Source organism: Malaclemys terrapin, chromosome 7, assembly GCF_027887155.1.
Source record: "Malaclemys terrapin pileata isolate rMalTer1 chromosome 7, rMalTer1.hap1, whole genome shotgun sequence".
Lineage (NCBI taxonomy): Eukaryota > Metazoa > Chordata > Testudines > Emydidae > Malaclemys > Malaclemys terrapin.
The window spans coordinates 117,241,318-117,263,410 of NC_071511.1; the positions used below are offsets into that span (position 1 = coordinate 117,241,318).

A 22,093-nucleotide genomic window follows, 5' to 3' on the forward strand; every position below is an offset into this window, starting at 1 on the left:
TCTTCCTGCTCTTCATTAACAGACTATAAGGATGGACATCTGGCTCCTAACTTCATTGGCTTATAAAACTCCCTGCTTAGGGTATATGCCATGGTAGATCATGCAAATGCTTTGGCTCTGAAAATAGACAAGGTGAGACCTATCACAACGCTGTGGACTACTACCGTGCGGACATCAGCATCATACACTGGCTAGACTCAGAGGGTATGGAAAGGACGTTTTCTTCAAAGGGGTACAGGGGAGAATCTACCACATCACTCTCAAGAGACCCAAAAGTTTCCAGACAATCCTGTCCACGTCCATAAAACAACCTTCCTTCTTGATGCAGAAGGCCAAACAGGGCTCCCATTGGAGACGATCAAATGTTACTCATAAAATATTTGGTACAGGGATTGCTACAAAGCCTCCTCACCAACATGGTCAAGCTCACTGCCTCTGTCCAAAGAATCTCATCTAGATCTCTTCTAGTGGAGTGAAGAACATAAATGGGGCCAAGATGCCACCTCTTAAGTCAATAGCAAAACTCCCACTGGCTTCAATGAGACCAGGATTTCACCCAGGGCCACACCAAAACTGCCCTGGGAGAAGACAATTTGTCTCACTGCTTAAATGAGATGCCAAAAATTTAGCAGAGCATCCATAATCACTCTTAAATGTCCTCCTTTATTACCTAAACACAATGGTTTTATCATTTATTTCTTGAGTAAATGGTGCTTAAGTTGAGCAGGCAAGTGGATTGTTCCTGTATATTGATTAGCCAATATAAATACATTTAAAAGGCTGTCAGGCTACAAACAAGTACTACCAAGCTGTCCAGCCTCCTTTCTCATCTGCCAAATGAAAAGTTCATTTGGACAGAAAGCTGAACTTTCTTTCCACCTGCTCTAGGAAAGCAAATTAAACAAAAAAGGAGGTGAGGACTAAAGTACATTGCAACAATATGAGCTGTACAGAATATTCCAAAGGTGACTTATTTTCCCCTTCCCACACATACACACCCACATAAAGTCTCTGCTGAAATCAACTGCAAGAGTCACAGATTACAACTGGAAAAGCATCACACCCTGTCCAACCAGGTCAAGAGAGAGACTCAATACAGGACATGAAATATTTAATGGCACTGTTAAATGATTGCATTTATGCCACACATTCATGATAACAATGGAATAAAGTTCATTTATTTCTGCAACAAACTAAAACTATATTTAGGCTGCACTTTTGGCCCACTGGCTTGAACTCTGCTCAATAATTCATTTTCTATCATCATCAAACCACGCAAGCAGGTTTCAAACAGCCATCATTTGCGGTCCTTTTTTTTGTTTGTTTAAATCTTCTACAAAAGGTGTTTCCTTCTCCCCCACAACTGTGGGTCGTGTAAAAGCAAGGATTTAAAATTACATTGTTATAGTCACTCCTGAAGCAGTGAGAATTTTAATATCTGATGAGCTAAGCGAGCTAGAGAAACAAGCTGTATCCTATTAGAGAGCTGGGATTCCAGACTTTCCAGTGATATGTACAGTACTGGTATCTAGCTGTAGGGTTTTGCAATATGTCGCATCTTCAAAGTGCAATGCCCTGATATCTGGGAAAGCTACATTTAAAGTATATATTCTAATATGTCTCTCACACTCTCGTCTACATGGTACCAAAGAAAGCTTGGTTTTATAGATGGCAAGCAACAAAAAAAATATTGCCAGTATCAATAAAAGTTTGGTTTAAAAAAAAATAAACCTTACTAAGTGTGGTATAAAACTAGTTCACAGTCTGGAGGTGCTAAAAAAAAAAAAAAAAAAACCTGACTGGCTCTCATTTAGTACGGTCTGCACAGACTCACTGGTGGATTCGTCTCTTGTAAATAACATGGCCAGCCGAAACTCATGCCAATAAAACCTTTATACCACCGGATGGTCTATATTTATCTGTGGATGGATCCATTAAAATCCTTTCTTGGTTTGTTATTCTTCTGAATCATCTGTAGGTTAAAGCAACAAAAGGAAGAGGGAGGAAAAAAGAAAAAGGGCAAAAAAACACTACTACACCAATCATATGTTTTTCAACAGGACATTTAGATTGTTTATAAAATGTGGAGAGTGGAAATTCATGCTTACTTTAACAAGATTTGGCACATCCACACTGCTTTTTATCATTTCCAAATTGAAAGTAAGGCAGCAAGGACGTCAGAGAGACAAATACAGAAAGCGATGTTGTGTCACACTTTTATACAAGGCTCGAATACATCTATAGAATCTTTCTGACGACACTCACATAAACATTAGACTTGGGCTGCATACAGAAGATTATAAAACATAGAGGGGAAGCTTCACATGTGATGTTCAGTGTCATGCTACCAAGGGTTATTTTGGGATACAGCTTAGGAGGACAGCAGGGGGTAAAGACTGATTAGATTACCTCAGACCATATTTAAAATAGCATGGGCCCTCACACTCCCCAAGATCCTTGTACAGAAAGTCCCTGCATAAAAAAAAAAAGGGGGGGGGGAGTGGGGAGGGAGGAGCTGCCACTTCGGTAGTGTTGTCCCCATCTTGCTAAGACCTGGATCCAGAATCTGTTCTTGGGGTGGAGACACAGTGCATGGACATCACTTCAAAGGCCCACATTTGTGCAAGGGATATAAGGGGCATTAGAGGCAGCATGACCGTTAGCATGGAGCCTTTTCATGCTGGGCATCTGTATGGACAGTTGTCCTCCTCTGGTAGTTCCCTGAGATCCACGCTGTTCCCCAATGGCTGAACCCAATGCTTCTTTTAAGAGGGATGGAGGATGATGGGAAACTATGCTGTGGGAGAACATTCTCTGCCCTCAAGCAGGATTTTCCATGTGAGTGGTTGTTCCCTTCCCCCCTGCACACACCATTGCCAAGCGTGGTGACCAGAAATCTGAGCACACAAAATGCTTAGGGAAAGATGGCATACAGGTATTCCACAGATGGTCTTAAACAGGCATGTCATAAACAATCCTCTATCAAAGCCAGACTAAAGCCAGCAAGCACCAAGCCACAATTAGCTACCTACGTGCATCACACAACATCCAAATTTTAGGAGAATATTATAATCTTTTTAAAAAAATTCCACCTTATTATTGTCACCCTTTGATGATAAAGCTAAACTACAGCTGGAGGACATTTGGCTTTGTTGGACTACACTCTAACATATCAGGGATTCAGACAGAATCAATACTGAAAACATTCTGGTTTTGTGTATCTAACAAAAGTCTCTGTTTGCCCACATGGGCATCAAGCCTTAGCAAACAATAGCTGAGAGAACAATGCTACCTGTTCATGGAAGAATATTAATGGTTTTAAATTTCTGAGCACTGTGCTTTGTAATGCACTCCACCCTCCTTAAAGAACTATCTTCAAATGGCCTGTTTAGTGCCAGGTGGTTCAATGGAAACCACTGAGTGTTGTCTATAAAAGGTGGTTCGGCTTTAGCAGAGAATCTAAGCAGAGGCAGACAAGTTCCCCAAAAGTACCTTAGGAAGCCATAATAAAATGATTATTCAGGCACTGAATTGCATCAGTGTCTTCTGTCACCAGTTCCACTGTGAAAATCAGTGTTGGGGTTTCCCATTAAACCTCTTCCAGTCCTTGCATCAGAACCTCAAGCACCTGATAGGATCCACGCTGGTGAACCCTTCAGGTCTACAGTGAGTTTTGACATACAAGGACTTTTATTTTAATTTTTGCGTTAACAAAATTTGCAAAACATTTACTGAAGCACCTTTAAGAAGGCTTAATGTGAAAAATCTAAAAATCACCTTGAAGAATTGTGAGCCAGACTAAATATAATATGCTTGTCACCATTTATGATGTTTGCCTTTTGCTTCATTTTCCAGCAAACTAAATAAAAATCAGCTTCACTTCAGTTTAAATTCAACTCCCCTTTCAGGTGCTCAGTGCCACAAGATTCAGGTCACAAATACTGCAATGGGAGGATTGTTCGTTTAAAGTCATCTATTTCCATGGCAACTTTAAAAAAAAAATTATGGAAACATTTCCATTGGTCTTAATTGGGGGGGGGGGGGGATTTAAATTTTAGACCAAATTTTAGTTGGCAGAATCCCTTCACGTTGTAAAGGTCTTAAAATATTTTTCCCCATTTTAATATGCAATTTTTGCACTTAATTCCAAATTCCTACCTCCTTCCCCGCCACCTCCTAGGGCCTAAACTCTGGATTTTTCTACAGCATTCAAACATTTCAGCACTACTAAAACACAGTTGCATCACACCCTCTCGGTCCTGATCCTGAACTGGTATTAGCTAGCATGGAGGCGTGGCCACAGAAGATGGTGTTCCATGCACTGATCACCTCGCCCACTCAAGCACCCCCACTGAAAATCAACCAGACTTCTCACATGCATAGTTATTTAACTGCTTGTTTCTGTGACTGGGGCCTAATCAGGATTTTGGGAAGGTTTACCAAGCATGACAATAGCCATCTAAAAATATTAACTATGGATTGCTATATTGAAGAAATGTGCACTCATGTAATATTGATATAGCTATACTTCAAACACCTAATATATACATACTGCACCAGTGCAAAATGGGGATTGAAACCAGTGGGATTTACATTAATTTATCAGTGTAAAACATGGTGTGGCAAGCCCAGTCTCAGTGTGGGTGTACTGCACCAGTGTATTAGTGTTAAGTAATAAATAAATAATAATAAATCCCAGTATAGACAGGACCTCCAGGTTGTAGCATAATGCAGCCCTTTCTCCCACAAACCTGCTATTGGCTATAGTGGGAGATACATAGGAAAAGACAACTGTCTGATTAGGAAACAATATAGTAATTTACTCAGCCAACTGCATGTGCTAGAAACAAAACCATCCCAACGGTTTGCAATTTACTGTGGCAATCAATTCTGTTTAAAAGTGCTATTAAACATTTCTGCTTTCCAACATGTCCCTACTATCTTCGGGGAGCTCTGTTTTGGGGGGCTAGTATAGTTCTTAAAACACTCAGTGGAGAAATATGCCCATAGTGCACCAAATTACTAGAGCTAATCAAATATTGAGGGTGGTTGAAAAAAATGAACATTATTTTCAACTCCTAATGATTGCTGGATTGAAGAATGCTCCAACCTTTATCATTCACTGTTTATTAGCATTTAGGCAGATGGATTTCAAGCAAATGTTTGGAGGATGGTTGTTCTTCATGTGAATACCCATATTCACATGCAAACAAGCGTATCTGTGCAAAAACAAGAGGGGTCACTATTCATTATTCTTTTGTTTAAAAAGTTTCAGTCACCTGACCAATACCATGCTACTTAGGAGAGCAATCACTTATCACAAAGAAGAGCAAATTGTTAGCAAACAACCCACAGGCTGAAATTTTGTTGCATGAAGTATTCAGCAAATACTGTATCCATTCGTAACCATCAAAATTCGTTCCTGAACACAGAGGAGGAGGAGGAGGAGGGGCTGAACAGACTAAACTAATCTGATAGTTTGTTTGCAAAGAATAATTTGACGAGGTATTTATTTTTTTAAATATAGCTCTTCACACTTCAGATGTCACATTTTACGTAACAGGTAAATACGATGTCTCTGACCTAAAGAGCTTACAGCCTAGCACAACAACAGAAATGATAGCAAAGAAAGGGGGGTTTAAGAGAGTGTATGGAGACCAAATGATGACTTGGAAGATTGGCAATTAATTATTTTTTTAAATAAATTCACCCAAATGTAATTCCTTTGGACTTTCATGGAGTTACCCCTAAAATGAGTATGACCACTGCAATACATACATGAATGAAGTTACGTAAACTAGATGATGCTATACAATCAGGACAACAGAATCAAAGTAAAGTTCTGAGGTTCAGATTTGAATTTTCTTGCCTTTTATGGTGTGCTTTTATACACATAATGTAAAAGGGAGGGGTTTGTTACACACACATCTGTCTTGTTTAATAGAAGTTTCACTTCTGAGGTAGCACCAGACAACAGGACATACACCAAGCCTACTTAACCACATATTTTTCCATTAGCCTGAATCCCATTCCTTGTATATGTGGAAGCAGAGAAAGAACTGACATACATAAGTCCCTTTTGATTTGAGGCAATGAAAAAATGCCTTAGCTAGGAGCCAAAGGACTTGATTTTGTCCCCACTGGAACCAACGGGAGTTGTGCTATTGATTTCCATGAAAACAGTTGATGGCCAAATTCTCATCGTGTTTACTCAGTTTAAATCTGGTGTTCATGACACTGACTTCTGTTTAGGTCAGAATAAACTGCCGTTCTATTCCAACACTTTCGGTTCATACAAAAATGAGTCATAATTAAACCAGAACACTAAGACAATCAAGCCACAAATTTTTAACACTATTTCTGTGTGGTTTACTCTGAAGAGTGACTCTGCAAAAAAAAAAAAAAAAAAAAAAAAAAAAAAAAAAAAAAGGCACGTGGAGGAGTTATCTAATGTTTATTTCTTTTCTGTTTCCATTTCAAATGTACTTAAAATGAATTTCCTCTTTTCCTCCTTCCCCAACTGTCTGCCATGCAATTTTAACCTGGGATCTAAAAATCAAGCTGGATTCTTTCCTTCTCACACTCACTCCCTCACACCTAGTAATAGAAGACCCTGAAATCCAAATTTTGGCCTCAGTTAGACCTGTGAAACCCCAGACTATGCCCTTAATTATGCCTGTGGGTTTGTACAGGTGTAACTGACACACCCTGTAATTGAAATTTAACAAACAATTCATCTAACTGACAAAGAAGAAACAAAATCCAATTCACTGGAGTGTTACTGGAGCAAGTAGCAGTAAAAATAGATTTTACAAGGTATTTAGGCACCTGAAGATGGAGACAGGCACCTAGTGGGATTTTCACTAGTGGGCTCCTAATTCCCCTTGAAATCAGGGCCGCTGCAGGGGACTCAAGTATTGGTCTCTCCTGTTCTCTTCCTGTGGTATTTTCATTTCCTGAGGACTGAAATGTTTTGGTCTAAACAAATATCTTTTGGCTTAATATAGGGGTAGCTGGGTGAAATTTAGTGGCCTGTGACATACAGGAGGGTCAGACTAGATTTGATGGTCCTTTCTGTCCTTTAACTCCGTGAAACCTTTAAAAATCTGGCTCTAAATTACCCAAGTTAGCAGATGCTAAATGGCACAAAGAACAGACGTGTCATGTAATAAGGTTTCATTTTTACAGTGCTGTTCTTCAGATAGGACTGTACTTTAACATGATTGCAGGAAGTTAAGATGACAAACATATGCCCCTTGTTCTCAGCATCTCTTTTGTATACCCTTTGGTCCTTGCCCCACCCCCCCATCCTCCTTACCCCCACGATTACATACTTAGGCCCTGATCCTGCTAACACTTATGCTCGTGCTTAACTTTACCCATGTGAGCATCCCACTGAGTATTCAGGTGAGTAAAGTTAAACACATGTGTGAGTCTTTGCAGGATTAGGACCATACATGTGAGATGAACTCCCCTGAAGAGAAGCATCTTATTTACCTTAAAACTACTTACTGCCACACATTAAAAAAAAAAATCCCCAAAACAGGCAGAAAAGCAAGACTGTGAAACAATACTGATCATGCTAGTTGATGTAGTTGATGAGTAGGGGCTCTGTCGCACTGAATCACCACGTGAATTGCAAGCAAAGGCTGCTTTTACAGGCTGCGTAACATGCTTTGCAACTGAATGAAGAACTGTAAAAAAAAAAAAAAAAAAAATCAAATAAAAGCTTTCTGCTGTCGTCACAAACTACAGGACCACCTCTCAAGCAGTTTATGAAGAGAAGACATCCGCTTCCTCCTTCCATATCTAAATGGAGCCATGGCATTGATTGCAGATGCACATATTATTTGCAAAAAGAAGAACAGGAGTACTTGTGGCACCTTAGAGACTAACAAATTTATTAGAGCATAAGCTTTCGTGGACTACAGCCCACTTCTTCGGATGCATCCGAAGAAGTGGGCTGTAGTCCACGAAAGCTTATGCTCTAATAAATTTGTTAGTCTCTAAGGTGCCACAAGTACTCCTGTTCTTCTTTTTGCGGATACAGACTAACACGGCTGTTACTCTGAAACTTCACATATTATTTGTTACTAGGTTTAAAATGACCATAGTAATCCAAAGTAAAGGGAAGGCTATTCAGTAACCAAATATAAGATATCAAGTTACCCTGAGGGACGCAGAATTACTACAGTACATATGTAACTGAAGAAGCCAGCCATTACAGAGAAATTATCAGATTATAAAACACAAGGGATTGGGTGCAGGAAAGCAGCATTAATAGAGGCCAGTAAATTGCAACAGGTATATCCAAATAAATGCCATGTTTTTGATAATTGGACCCATGCATATTGAGGACTTTCAGGCTGGCAGGCACATCTTAACTGCCTTAGGGGGTAGCACATGTTTTAGACTAAATTATATTATAGATCTTATGTAGTAGAATGTATAATTACTTATACAGGTCATGACAACGAGTGAGCAAATGAGCACAATTACCAGGATCACCTATTCCCTGCATGAAATTCCAAAGGAAATTCCCCTTGTGCGTACTTTACCTTGGAAATGTTAAAATCTCTAGATTCATATTACCAAAGGCATAGACAAGCAGAGTGCTACAAAAAGTGAAGAGAAAAAAGCATTTGCTTTGAGAGGAACTGCATTCAGAAATCCAGGCACTATCCTTTCACAGGCTGGACAGAGCAGCTGTTTTCACACTGAGAACCTGCACATGAACAAGTTTTCACAACCTTTTGATGCAAAAATGCTGCCTTTGTTCAAAATAACAAATCTGATTTTGCTAAGAAATGGGTCCAGGGTCTACCTAAAAACTGGTCCATTTCCAATGGAAAATGCCAGATTTTGCTTAATAAAACCCCTGTATATACATTAGTCAGTTTCTTTTCGGGGTAATTGGCCTATTTTCCGTTTCCAATGAAATGTGACAAGTGTCTTATGTCAAGAAATTCTGGATTTAGTTACAAGTATTCTACTCTTCTCTACTTGAAGGTGTACCTAGGTCCTGATCTGATGTAGGTCCTGGAATGTAGTAATCAAATACTTTATTCACATGAATAAGGGGTTGGGCTGCTAATCCACTGACTTTATCTCACATGAGAAATCCCATTAGAATCATAGAATATCAGGGTTGGAAGGGAGCTCAGGAGTTCATCTAGTCCAAGCCCCTGCTCAAAGCAGGACCAATCCCCAGACAGAATTTTTTACCCCAGTTCCCTAAATGGCCCCCTCAAGGACTGAACCCACAACCCTGGGTTTAGCAGGCCAATGCTCAAACCACTGAGCTATCCCTCCCCAAAAGTAAGAGAGGCAAGATTGGCTCCTTTGTCCCCCAACTTCCTTGTGGATGCCCCCAGATCTCCCACCGCTCCAAAAAAATGCTCCGTTGAAAAGGCTGTATTATCTCTTCCTGGGAATCTCTGCAGAGCTGGAAGGGGGAAAGGAAAATGTGTGCCCACTCCATTCCCACCCTGCCTGGCTAGTCTCCACACCCCTCTCCTGGAGGTGGAATTTAAAGTTGGGGGAACAGGGTTACAGAGCAAGAGATCGGGCAAAGGTTTTTTGTGTGTATAGGTTCACCTGTGTATTTGGGGACAATGATGGAAGAAGGGGGCAAGACTGAGTTATTTAAGTTATACAGCACCCAAAAGCAGTATCACATAAATAATTAGAAAAAGCTCTCTACCCTGGAAAGATTACGAACTACAATGACAGATCCCTGCACGATTTTAAAAAAGGCTCTGCTGAAGCTCAGGCTAAAGCAGTAACAACAAATAAAATGCGAACAGGGATACATCTGTATCATTTACGCATTTAAGGTAAAATTTTCAAAAGTCACGAAGCAACTTAGGGTATGCCAACAATGCAGCAGCTACAGCCATAAGCATAGACACTTCCTACATCAACAGAAGGATTTTTCCCCCATAAATGCAATTAAGCCACCTCTCTGAGAGGCAGTAGGTAGGTCAATAGAAGAATTCCATGGAAGGAAGAATTCTTCCACCGGCCTACGTGCATTTACAGTAGGTCAACCCAGCTACGGGTGTGAAATTTTTCACAGCCCTAAGCTAGGTCAATCTAATTCTTCGGGGCAGGCCTAACTTAACTCCCACTGACTCTTAATCTTTTCTTCCTGTTACTAACATTCACATTGCCGAATAAGCTATCCATTCTCCACGTGTGTCTGAACAGTGCCTGACACAACGGAACCCGGATTGAGGCCTCGGTACTACCAGAATCCAAACAACAATTAAAAAACAATCTGTAACAAATTATTGGACTTATTCCCAAGACCCAACCTCATGCAGCCAATGGGCCAGATCCTTCTCCCATTGAGATCAATAGCAAAACTCCAGACTGACTTCCATAACTCCAGACTGACTTCCATAACTCCAGACTGACTAGATGAAAAACTTTAAGGGACTAGCCCCACCACTGGTGCAAACAATCCTTGCTCCTGCAAGCAAGCAGTCCTATTCAAGTTAATGACTTTTTGCATTAAAAGTCTGCTTAAAAAGACTGTTTGCCAGAGTCAGAAATTGCAGCACTGGGTATAAAATGATGCATACTGACTAAGAAATACGTTTGTTCCTAAGGCAAAGCAGAGACAAATTTCAGTCAGTATCACCCTAGTACAATATATCAGTCCAATTAGAATACCAATGCAAGATAAAGCATAATGCCTGGAATTGTCACTAGAGGAAAAAAACAAATCAACTCTTGGGTTCATATAAAACAAGGACAATTTAATGATGAGTAGTCGAAAATGTGGCCACACACGCACACACTCCTTCACATACACAGAAGCAGTTCATCAAAAGTGAATCACAGAGAGAAAGATGAATTTGAACCCTTTATCCCCTGTCCTTTATAAAAGCTGCCACTCAGTAAACGGAGATTGCTCTAATTACTGTGACAATTCTGCACCCCGTTCAAACAACTTTTGTGTTCTGGGCAGGTTTCTCTCCGAGTTTGAAATTCTTGGCCTGAGAACCACTCTTGTCTAAAAGAGGTTTCTCGTTCCAAGCACAGAATGCAACATTAACAAGTTGTTCCTCTTTTCAGCTCATTTCATTCTCCTCTTTTCCAATTGCCCGATTCAGAGCTTAATGGAAACTTGTCGAATCTTTTCTTCCCACAAACCCTGTAGAGCCCCAAAGCAATCTGTGCACAGGGTAACCACAGGAATCTTATATTGTCAATTAAAATTGGATAGACACCTGATAACAAAGTATACATACTAGAAGAATATATATCACACATAAACACAGACATGCACATGTAACCAGGCAGATAATCACATTACAAATATATTAACAAAGCTGTAACGATTCCAAATTCCATTTTCATTCATCCAATTCCACTTTTGGTTTAGTTTTCATAGACATTCACATTTTTAAAAAATGAGTTGAAGTTAAAGACAAAGTACAATTAACTGCCACAAGTAAGCAACAGTTGAAGGCAAAATATACTCCCCAAAAATGAATAAATAAATTAGGCATCCCATCTTTGATGGTCTATGGATTATGAAGATATTTTGTCCTTATGCAGATAAATATCCTTTATGGGGCAATGTATTTTTCTTTATACAATTATATTTTTGGCTACTACAAAAGTTATGTGCTTGGCTAACTCCCATAAAAAACATGATTTCTCTATTTAACACCCCTCTGTTTCTTGTATAAATACAAAAAACTCTTAGTTTTATTTTGGGGGGGGGAAATACGGGGAGGGCTTGGGCAAAGGGGAGAAGTAAACTAAAATGCTCAGTTTAAAATAAAAACAACACACACACACAACAACTTGGCATCCAGACATGGAACAATAATTCATACCTTTAGACAAAGACACACATGGAGAAAAGAATCTCTCCTCTACTTCTCAAGGCAAACAAAAAGGTAGCCAGTCTGGCTACCATCTTATTCTTCTGATATGTTCGTTCAAGGTTACATCTTCTCATGGGATTCTTTATACCAGTAAATATTTAAAACATACAAACCACCCACAACCTTTCAGTAGTCCTTTGTTGAGTCTGGGAACTCACCAATGCAGCTTTCTATATGTAATGCTGCACATAAACCCTACTCCGTTGGTTCTCAAACTGGGGGTCGTGACCCCTCGGGGTCACAAGGTGGGTACATGGGGGTCCTGAGCCGGTCAGCTCTGTGGGGCTGACAGTCCTGACCCCCCCATTATATTCCCCCACCCCTCAGGTTTAATTTATAAGGGGGGGGATTACATTCAGAGGCCTGCTGTGTGAAAGGGGTCACCAATACAAAAAGTTTGAAACCCATTGCCCTATCCACACCAATACTAATTCAACCAAAGCAAGCCTGTAATGTAGATGCTCTTAAACCAGTTTAACCCTTGCTTATCTATATAAGTTATCGACCCAAGCTAAACCAATTTAAGCAGAGTTAAACTAGTTCAAGAACAACTTCATTAGGAGTTTGCACCAGTTCAACTAGATAGGATTTTAAAACAGATTTAGTTACTTGTCCCTAGCATAGACATGGCCATATCCTGGAACAACTGATCTGATATAAACTGGGGAGCTGATGACTCACATGGGTGCTGGACCCTTTTTTTTTATTTGTGGCTGTGAAGCATCTCTTCAAAGTTGGAGGTGTTTTGTTTCTACTGTTTGTTTCTAAAATTCACACATGCCAAAACATTGTACTCTGCAGTATTTTCAATTTGGTATTTTTCTGAGGAGCCCTCTCTTTTTGGAAGTTTCAACTGCAGCACCGACCGGAGTGGAACTAAAAGACAGACCAGGATTTTGGCTTTTATAGCACCTTTCACACCCTAGGCACTCTAGAGAGCTTTACAAAGCACTAAGTTAGACACTGGTAAAACAGAGACTGTGTAGTCAAACATGGCAGCCATTATGCATTCAACAGTACTTCCCACAGAGCCTTGGGCATTAAAATCATCTGTTTTACTGAGCAGAGGAAACTGTTCGCCAAGACACAAGGATTATCTCCTACCCATTTCAAAAAAAAAAAAATTGCCATGGGATCTTTAACATCCACATGGACAGGCATCTAAGAATTCAATTTAAATGTCTGACCATGTGCCTGAAAGAATTCAGCACCCTAAGCATGTGACAACAAAAGAGAAACTATCCTCAGATCTCCTGTCCTTGCGCTTCTTTCAGCAAGAAGCAAAAACATTTTAACAACGCAAATATATTTTTCCTCTCACCAAGGCCTACTTGTCTCCTATAATTTCCATCATTTACTGTCATTAATTTTTTTCCCCTCAAACTAAAACCAGCAGCTTGTGAGTCAGAGAACAATCATTAACTTTTACAACTTCCATACAAATCCACCTACTCACACCGGAAAGGCAGTATTGACTGACAAGGTGGCCTCAAAGCAGGCCCTGCAATCACTGGGAGCCTTCCTTGGGGTGAGGGCCCTGGGTTTCAATGTACCATTATTGCAGAATCACGCCCCAATAGTTGTGTTATTTATTTATAAAATACCTGTAGGAATCTAAAATATTAAAAATCAGTGACCAGGCACTATAGGAAGGGTCATTCGTTTGAAAAAAAAAATAAAATCTTTTTACAGCTTTTTACAAAACTTTGAAGTCAGGTCAGGACATACAGGGCATGGTCCAAAGCCTGTTGAAATCAATGGGAGACTTTTCACTGATCTCAGTGGTCTCTGGATCAGGCAGAGGTAAGACAGTCTTCCATTAATAACTGAAAGAGGGATACATGTTTTCTGTATCAGAAAGCTGTTCAGAATGAACTGTACAGATTATGGGTTTCATGCTACATTGCTCCTGAAGCCAGGAAGTCCCACTGAAGTTGATGGGACTTCTGAGTGGATAAGAAATGCAGAACTCACTATAGCTTTCCCAGCGTACTCCCAACTAGAATGCAAAGACATTCTCTACCACAACATCTCTCATTAAAAAGTGGCTGCAGCATCATTTCAAAGTGTCCAATCATTACTAATTCATTTAGGAACAACTCTAACGCTACTCATAATGAATTAATTGGAATTAATCTGGCTGTCATGTGTGTTTCCACAGAAATCCCATTGTTATTCAGTATTACTAAAACACCTCCAGTGAAGTCACGCAGTACCCCTGTGTTTAGTTTAAGGAAACTTTAAATTGATTAGAACAAAATTACTGATGTTTTTAGTGCATCATAATTGGCACAGCAAGCCGAAACCCAGTTATCCCCTCAGTCCATATTTACAGTGTTACTCTTGCCCATTCATTCTGCATTTTCTTCGAGCATCTGGCTGTCCCCTACATCTGCAATTCATTGACTTTACAATTTACCACATGTTGAGATGGAGAGGTCTCAGCTCCATTTGAATCACTGCACAAATATGCAAGTGATTTATCGTTTTAAAACTGAAGACTGCAAAAGAACGACTCCACTTTTCCTGAACATTACTCCTTCTGGCAGCCCATGAACAATTACAGTTCGTACTAATTAAGCTCTGTAAATGTGCTGTGCCCTGCTAATGCCTACCAGGCCTCAAATTTATTTTCATGAAGCCAAACTTTAGCTAGCAACTTAACTCATTCAGCACTGGCCCAACCCGGTTGCCTGTGTATGACCCCAAGAAGAATAAGGGTCAAGGCTTTAGCCTGCCTAAAACAAAAGAATAAACTAGAATGGATGGAATTGCCAGCATGGAATTAGATGAGGAGGGAGGGGTGAAGTATCCTGGGAAATGAAAAAACATCACTGTTGATAACCTGTTAAAAAGGTACTACCACACCATCTTTGTAATGTGGTGTTAAGGGATTCATATTTATCCCCAGAGGCTAATAAGTTACAGCATTCCATTGACTAGGAAAATGCATAAAGCCTTCAACTAAACTGCCTGTACATTTATTTGTGGAAAGTACAATGACAGCCCCCCCCTCCACCACCTTTTTTTTTTTTTTTTTTTTTTTTTTTTTAATAAGAGTCAGGATTTACATGATTTGTAGACGAAACCCATATGGAGAACAAGAGTTGATTTCTTAGTCTTTTTCTCCCCCACTCTCCCAGCTTGTCCCCTGGTATCTGTGATCTGGATGTGACAGTAATCTATGGGGATGCTGAAATCAAGAAACTGCTAGAGAAATTAAAACTAGATTAATACCTAGGCACAGATTATTAATCATGTTGTCTGGTTTAAAACACACACAACATACAGGCAAGAGAGAAGCACTTAAATTTTAACTGCCCACTCCAGGAAAGCATGTTTAATCAAGAGTGAGCCGTGAACAACAAGCTTTACTGCGTGAAGAAAATGTTTTTCCCTGTCCCCCCCAAGACTTTGACACTTAAGAATCAATTCCTAGCTCCCCAATTTCCCCTTCAGTCATTCACCCAAATACGTTTTTCAAGTCTGTAACATTTCTCTCTGCACTTTAGCATTCTCTCTTAATCATCTAATAACCCTCCCCTGGCCTGTGGATTCTCTACACTTCCTCAGATACCGTTTTCTTCTCCCAAACACTACTTCCAGTGCCCCCCACCCCCGACACTTTCTTCCCTGCAAACTCAGATTTTTCCTTCTTGAAGCACATAAAACCTTTTTCATCCAACTATTGTTTCAAAGCTGACGATCTTAACTGCTGTACTCTGTGTGTGTTTTCACACAATATAGCTTTTTACCGAAGTCTTATCCAAACACCTTTAAAAAAAAATCAGGCTAATAATGCACGTTTCCAAGATGCATTTAACTTGTGCATTAATCCTGGCATGTGATTTTTCTTTTTCCAGCTCAGTGGTACATCAATAAATTAAAAGGCAGTTCCAGGTATCAAGTTTCTTTAAGTATTCTGGGAAATATTTTGTTGGATTGGTATCTAGATACACTACACAATACTGTCAGTGTGTTCATAAAGGATGCAAGCTGTAGTAACTTTTTTTTTTTTTTTTAATTTGGCTGTCCGCATTGTTTAGAATTGCTCTCGAATTTTTCTGCACTCCAAGTGTTAATTATAAACTTAACTATATCCTACGTAAAAAGCAAAAACACAAACCTGCAGTTAGGAGGAGGAGTGCAATATTCTTAGCTTTTTGGGGTTTTCATGATTTCCACCCCCACCCCCCAATGTCTCATTGCTTATAATTAGTGAAAGAAATTTGACCCACTGCCAGTGTCTGTGGACCTTGGATATTATAAGGCCAGCGTGGCGTCAAATATCTTAACATTCATAAGTGTTATAGGCTGTAAATAAACCCTGTGGATTTATGACCCTGTGCTGCTTGCCAGCAAATGACTGTGGCACATTTCTTTCAGCAGACCTGTCGAGGTGCAAGTTTGCCTTTGGTTGTAAAATTAACCATTTCCTTCACAAACCTGCCCAATTATGAACCCAAGTTTAAGGTTTACTTGCATATTTACAGTAATTTAATACCTAAAGAAACACACACCTCTAAACTTCTCTCTAATCCTACAAACAACACCATGAAACAAAAGTTCTCACAACAGTTACAGTGTAGGGGGGATAATATCCTATTCACGTACAAACCATGGGGAAAAAATGTACGTACACACACATACACACACTATATTATATATATATATATAGCAAATACATTTTATATATAAGCAAGCACTTGTTTTGAAGTTGGGAGGGGCGAGGAGATGGTGGGAAGCAGCATATTATTTCTTGCCTGCTTCTGTCTGCACAAGAATCTCCTCCCTTCCCCCACTATAATGTCATCTACTTCCTGTGTAGGAGAGCATTTGCTAAATCCAGGTTGTCTCATGCTTAACTGCCAATAATCCAACTTCCACATAACTCCCAGACAGCTGGGAAAAGGTCCTCAGAGTTTTAGTCATGGCATAGAAACTCACGTCCACCCAAAAAATCTGCAGCTGTCCTTTCTCTACAAGGCATTTTTAATCTGATTTTGAAACCCAGTCATGAAAATCTGACAAATGTAAAACACTTCTTTACCTGAACTCTGGTTTACAATCTTCAGTGAAAGCTGCACCATATTTTTTAACTGATTAACCTACATATATTTTTGTGTTTGAAGAAAACAAAAAGCAAAAGCAAAAAGAGAGAAAAGAATAGAAAAAAAATCCAACACCAGTTAATGTATGAATACATTCAAAAGCTGGAAAGGCATCTACTGTAATTTTTCAAGTACAGATCAGCCACTGGTGCACCTATTAAAATGTTCAATTTCCAAAGCAAATATTATTTTTAATGAAGTGCAGTACTGCAATTATCCTGTACACTCAAGTAACAGTACTGTATTATATTGTTTTGCAAGCTCCCAGAAACATGAAACTTTGCTATAACTATTTTTCATAGCCCCTTCAGAGAGAAGCTGGCTGACCAACCAATGGTGCATTTTCTCTAAAATGAAATTATATCAGGGACATTCAGATTCTTTATGGAAAAAAATTAACAGAATCCAGACTATTTACCATTGTATCCCACCAACACTGATTCACTCTGCTGCAGAATTAACAATCTACCTACTTAAGCATTCAGAAGTTTCATATTGTACGTTCCAACCAATTTATACCACAGGACCATCAATTCTTATATAATAGCATGTTTCTACACAATTCCAGAAACTTTATTAAAAACATGTCCATTTTAAAAAAAAATGAATAATGCACATCCCTGAATGCTAAGTATCATAGAGCACTAAAGTGCTGACATATTAAGTTATATCTACATTATTAAACTAGTTGGTGGATGTTAATACCATAATCCATATTGCAGACATTAAACCTCAACCATTAAGATTAGTACAGAATTAATACTATCATATCGAAACTGAAATCTTAACATGCCTAGCCATAAATATTTCTGAAGGAGATGAAAAACAATTAGCATAAATACCAAAAGAAGGGCAAGAACACCTGTTCTTTTTCAGTACCGATAAGCATTTTATTGTTCTCTATTTAAAATGTAATGACCTGTGTAATTACAGTAATATTACATTGTATTGCAGGGGGCTTGGAATGTCACACTTTGAAAAGTGTTGTCAAAACAATTCAAGGGGGAAAAAAGGACCACCATTAACCCTTCACACTTCGGCGTCTACCTCTTTTGTATTAGAAAGGATTATGTTTGATTCAGTAGATAAAGGAAAACATCCATTTTTCAAGTCTGTTATTTATTTATTTTTAAAGTTTCCTTTACTGAAGGTAAAACCTTAGTGAATGGGCTGCTCTCATATTTTGCTGTTCCAAGCATTCAAAATTCAGACATGAACACAAGATGCTGCCTTATGTGCAATCTAGTAACAAATCTCTCACTTGGAAAGCAAACAATTTAGGGCAAAGGAAGATGCAACAGCACTGATAAAAATATGAAAAATCTGCTGGTAAATATTCTTAACAAAATATTTCTATTTGCTGGTTGAAAACATGAATTAAAACACTAAATGCAGGTTTCAAATTAAATACAACTTCTTTGTTTTTAAACTTTGAAATGAAAACTATTTCCTTTATTATTCCTAATAGCCAGCTAACTCAGTCCCTCTTCAAGTATATGCGAGACAGAGATTCTCAGATACATTACTGCATTTCTATTTGACTAGATCTCTCCTTAATGCGTATCTGTATTCTTAAAAGCCATCCAACATTAATCTATCAAAAACAAAATTAACACTATACAGAAAAATCTTTGTCATTTTAAAATAAAATTATTACTATCAAGCTTTATGGAGTCTTCAACAATTAAAGCATTATTCTTGAGATAATGTATTATTCATCATAAGCAGATTTAATAATACTTCATAATTCTTTACGTTCTTAAAACAGAAAAGAAGAAATCAGTGTTCTCAGGAGTTTGCTTTTGAACAACAGACAGCTGCAGATACATTTAAAATTAACAACAATTCTGCTAAACCAAAATAAATGAACAAACCACAACAGCAGCAACAAAAAAAGAAAAAAAATATATGCTACACAACTACATCACCTTTTTACCTTATACTCTCTGAAAATGTAAAGGATAGGGTATTAGAAGTCTACACAAGATGTATTTTTTATATATTAAATAATAACTATGCAGAATTTTCTATACATTTCCAACTTGCATTTAAAACTAAAATCTAGCTGGTTTGGGATTCAAAGCTGGTTTAGTAGATGTCAAGAATACACCTAGAACATACAGTATGTCAGACAACATCTATCCTGCTTAATCTTTAAATTATTCTGCTTTCAGGCCTAAATGAATAACTTTAATTTTTTCAGACCATAATTAAGTGGTAAGCAAACACGGAGACATGCAGAATGTGAAAGAAAAAAAGGTGAAGATATGAAAAGGTTTGTGGTTCCTGATGTGCAAATAATAAAATTGCCTACTGAGAGTGGAAATATCCCTTTTAGAATCCATCTGATAACACACTACAAGGCCACCTGCTATGTCAACAATAAAATAACATGTAATCTTTTATACAATACCTTTAATTCATACAAATAGAACATTCTTATGAAGGCCTTTTTAAATGTAGGGAGAAGGGAAGGAATATTTCCATTAAAGGTAACTACTAAATGATCCATATCTTTAGGTTCTAACGAGAAAAAAGAAGGTGACAAATAAATGTAATCAGGAATTATGTCTGTTGTAACAAAAATATTTTTGAAAAAAAATCAGAACACAAAAAACAAATGTGATACCTCAATTAAGCTAACTATTCTTGGAATACTGAAAGCATGATAAGTTTTTTTAAAAACTGCAATATAAAACTATTTGGAACAAAGTAATTTTGGGGGAATACTCTGAGATCTTGAACCTAACGCTTACAGAATTTTAATTTTTTTTTTAAAAAGCCATGCCCACACAAAATACATACATAACCATATTTGAAGCAAAATATAATGCATTCAGCCTATGCTTTTCCCCTCCCCAATCATTAAAATTACAAACTGCAGTCACCCTCTTCCACAGTCTGAGAAACCATGGCACTTGAAAAGCAGCCTTACAAGATAATAACCATAATAAAATAAGTAAAATACTACCACGTCTTTAAATACATGCAAAACTAGAAAAATATTTTTTTCATATTTCGATCCCTCTATATTTACTAATCTAGGTTGCTACTGCCACTTTACTGAGTGAAAACAAGCCTGACCTGATGTTTAATATTTTAACGCTTTGAAACACTTGTAGATCTGATAAACTGGAATCGTCCAAGACTTAATCCATTAGCACAGATTCAGCATCTACTGAACAGTAGATCTGTTATTTCAAATTGCTCTCTCGTGTTACAAAAAAATGTGTAAATAGATACATGGTGATGGTGGGGGACCCTTCAGATTTAAAAGCACCTAAAGAATGCAAAATGACAACCTTGGGCAAGTGTAAACAAACACTTCTTAGCATTTTGTACTCCCCATGGGTTTACCATTCATAATTAAAAACCCCTCCTTTAAAAAAAATTAGTCTTGATGTGTGTTACATAGGGATATACAGCACAGTTAGTGATACTACAAAGCACCAAAGGAGAAACAGCAGCAAGAGACAAACCTACCCCCATCACACCCCAAAGTTTAATTGAACCCCACTATCTGAACTACAGTTACTTCCCTCCTCCTCCATACAGACTCTCTCTTTTACCCAGAAAATCTGGCCCTTCATCCACACACACACATATTTTCAGCAAGATTATTATTTCTAGAATGCACTTCCAAGTGGGGGTTTGTTTAACGTATTCATTTTTTAAAAGGCAGTTTCTGTTTATTGTATCAGTCCTGGTCTGTGCTCTGCTCTAACTCCTTTCAGGACTCAGTTTAGCCACACACAAATAAAGAAAGAACTCCTTCAGGTCTTTCTCCCCTTGCAAAATAAGAGCAGTGTGTTTAGCTCCGGGTAAGGATGGGCTTTTTCTGTGAGCGTTCAAGAGATGGATTCATCTCCCTGATCAAGGTTTGTTCAGTTTAAACTAATCAAGCATGTGAGTTTGCAATTAAATGTCAATAACCTTCCCGTTCCCCAAAAAAGTGTAAACACTTGCCATAAACACACAGAGAAAAAGAGAGAAATTGCTGAACCAAAGTGAAAAGGCCAGACAACTTGCAATGGAATTTAAAAAAAACAACAACGTTCTAGTCTTTACAAAACAGGATAAGAAACTATATAACTTGGTGACTCCCAATACGGTACATCAGTATCTGAGAGAGCTTCTGCAGCAAGGAAAGGGTTAAGGGGGAGGTTAAAAAAAAAAGGGAGGGGGAAGAGACCAAGACGCCACTGAAGAGGGCAGAAGAAAACAGATCATTCACCATGGCAAATAAAGAGTTTTGTAGAAATCAGATTTGAGATTCAGCTGATGAGAAAAGAAACCAAAACACAGCCTGGGATTAATAATGTTTTGAAAGAAGGGAGAATCGAGAGGTGAAAAGACCTCCACGCAAAACTGAAAGTAAAAAAGAAAAAAAAAATATGGCGAAGTGTAAACAAATCCCATTCTGCAAAAGCCATGAAAGTTTGGAAAGTTTCTGACTAGGGGGACGGGCGGGGAGGACATGCAGGGGGCTTAGAGCTGGGTGGGGGGGAGAGGAAGGAAATGTACAATCCTAGCAGTGAACGAGCGTTTAAAATAGAGAGATGTAGATGCGCCACTTACTGTTCTTGCAGTTGGAGAGAGCGATCCATTGGGGAGGTACGGGCTGGTCAGGTCTGGGATCATTATAAAAGGATAACCAGGGTATGGTGGGCCCTTAAACAACCCTCCATCTTGCCTTTTCGCAGCTAACATGGCGGGGCAGAAAGAGAGAGAGAAGGGGTGAAAAAGGGGGGATAAAAAAAGAGAGGGGGGGAAAACTTTGTTTAGAAAGTGTCTCCCCCACCCCCAGGCAAAGTTGTGCTGCCGGCCCAGCTGCACAGCAGCGCGCCCCTGGGGCCGCACTGGGCTTCCTTCGGCAGGCCGCCCCGCAGAGCTGGGGGGCTCCTCGCTTTGGGGGCGGGGTGGGGGGTTCGTGGTACTCACCTTCTTCTAAACTTTCCCTCGATTTATCTCTGAAAGTTTCGGACCTAGGCGGAGGCCGCCTCTCCGCCTGGGAGGAGGGGGGGGGGGACCAGAAAGGAAAGATTGGGGGAGGGGGGAGACACAAAAAAGGTGGAGAGG

General features: G+C 39.0%; 1 protein-coding gene across 30 annotated transcripts in view; it reads right to left on the reverse strand.

The window, feature by feature from the left end:
• TCF7L2 (transcription factor 7 like 2) overlaps positions 1 to 22,093 on the reverse strand; it is a 202,617-nt gene that overhangs the window by 179,521 nt on the left and 1,003 nt on the right. For all 30 annotated transcript variants that reach the window (XM_054034375.1, XM_054034367.1, XM_054034363.1 and 27 more), the window contains exons 2-3: positions 21,956 to 22,022; positions 21,593 to 21,717 (exon numbers count right to left, since the gene is read on the reverse strand). In XM_054034375.1, the coding sequence (XP_053890350.1) occupies positions 21,593 to 21,717; positions 21,956 to 22,022 (192 nt within the window). The remainder of the gene's footprint in view (positions 1 to 21,592; positions 21,718 to 21,955; positions 22,023 to 22,093) is intronic.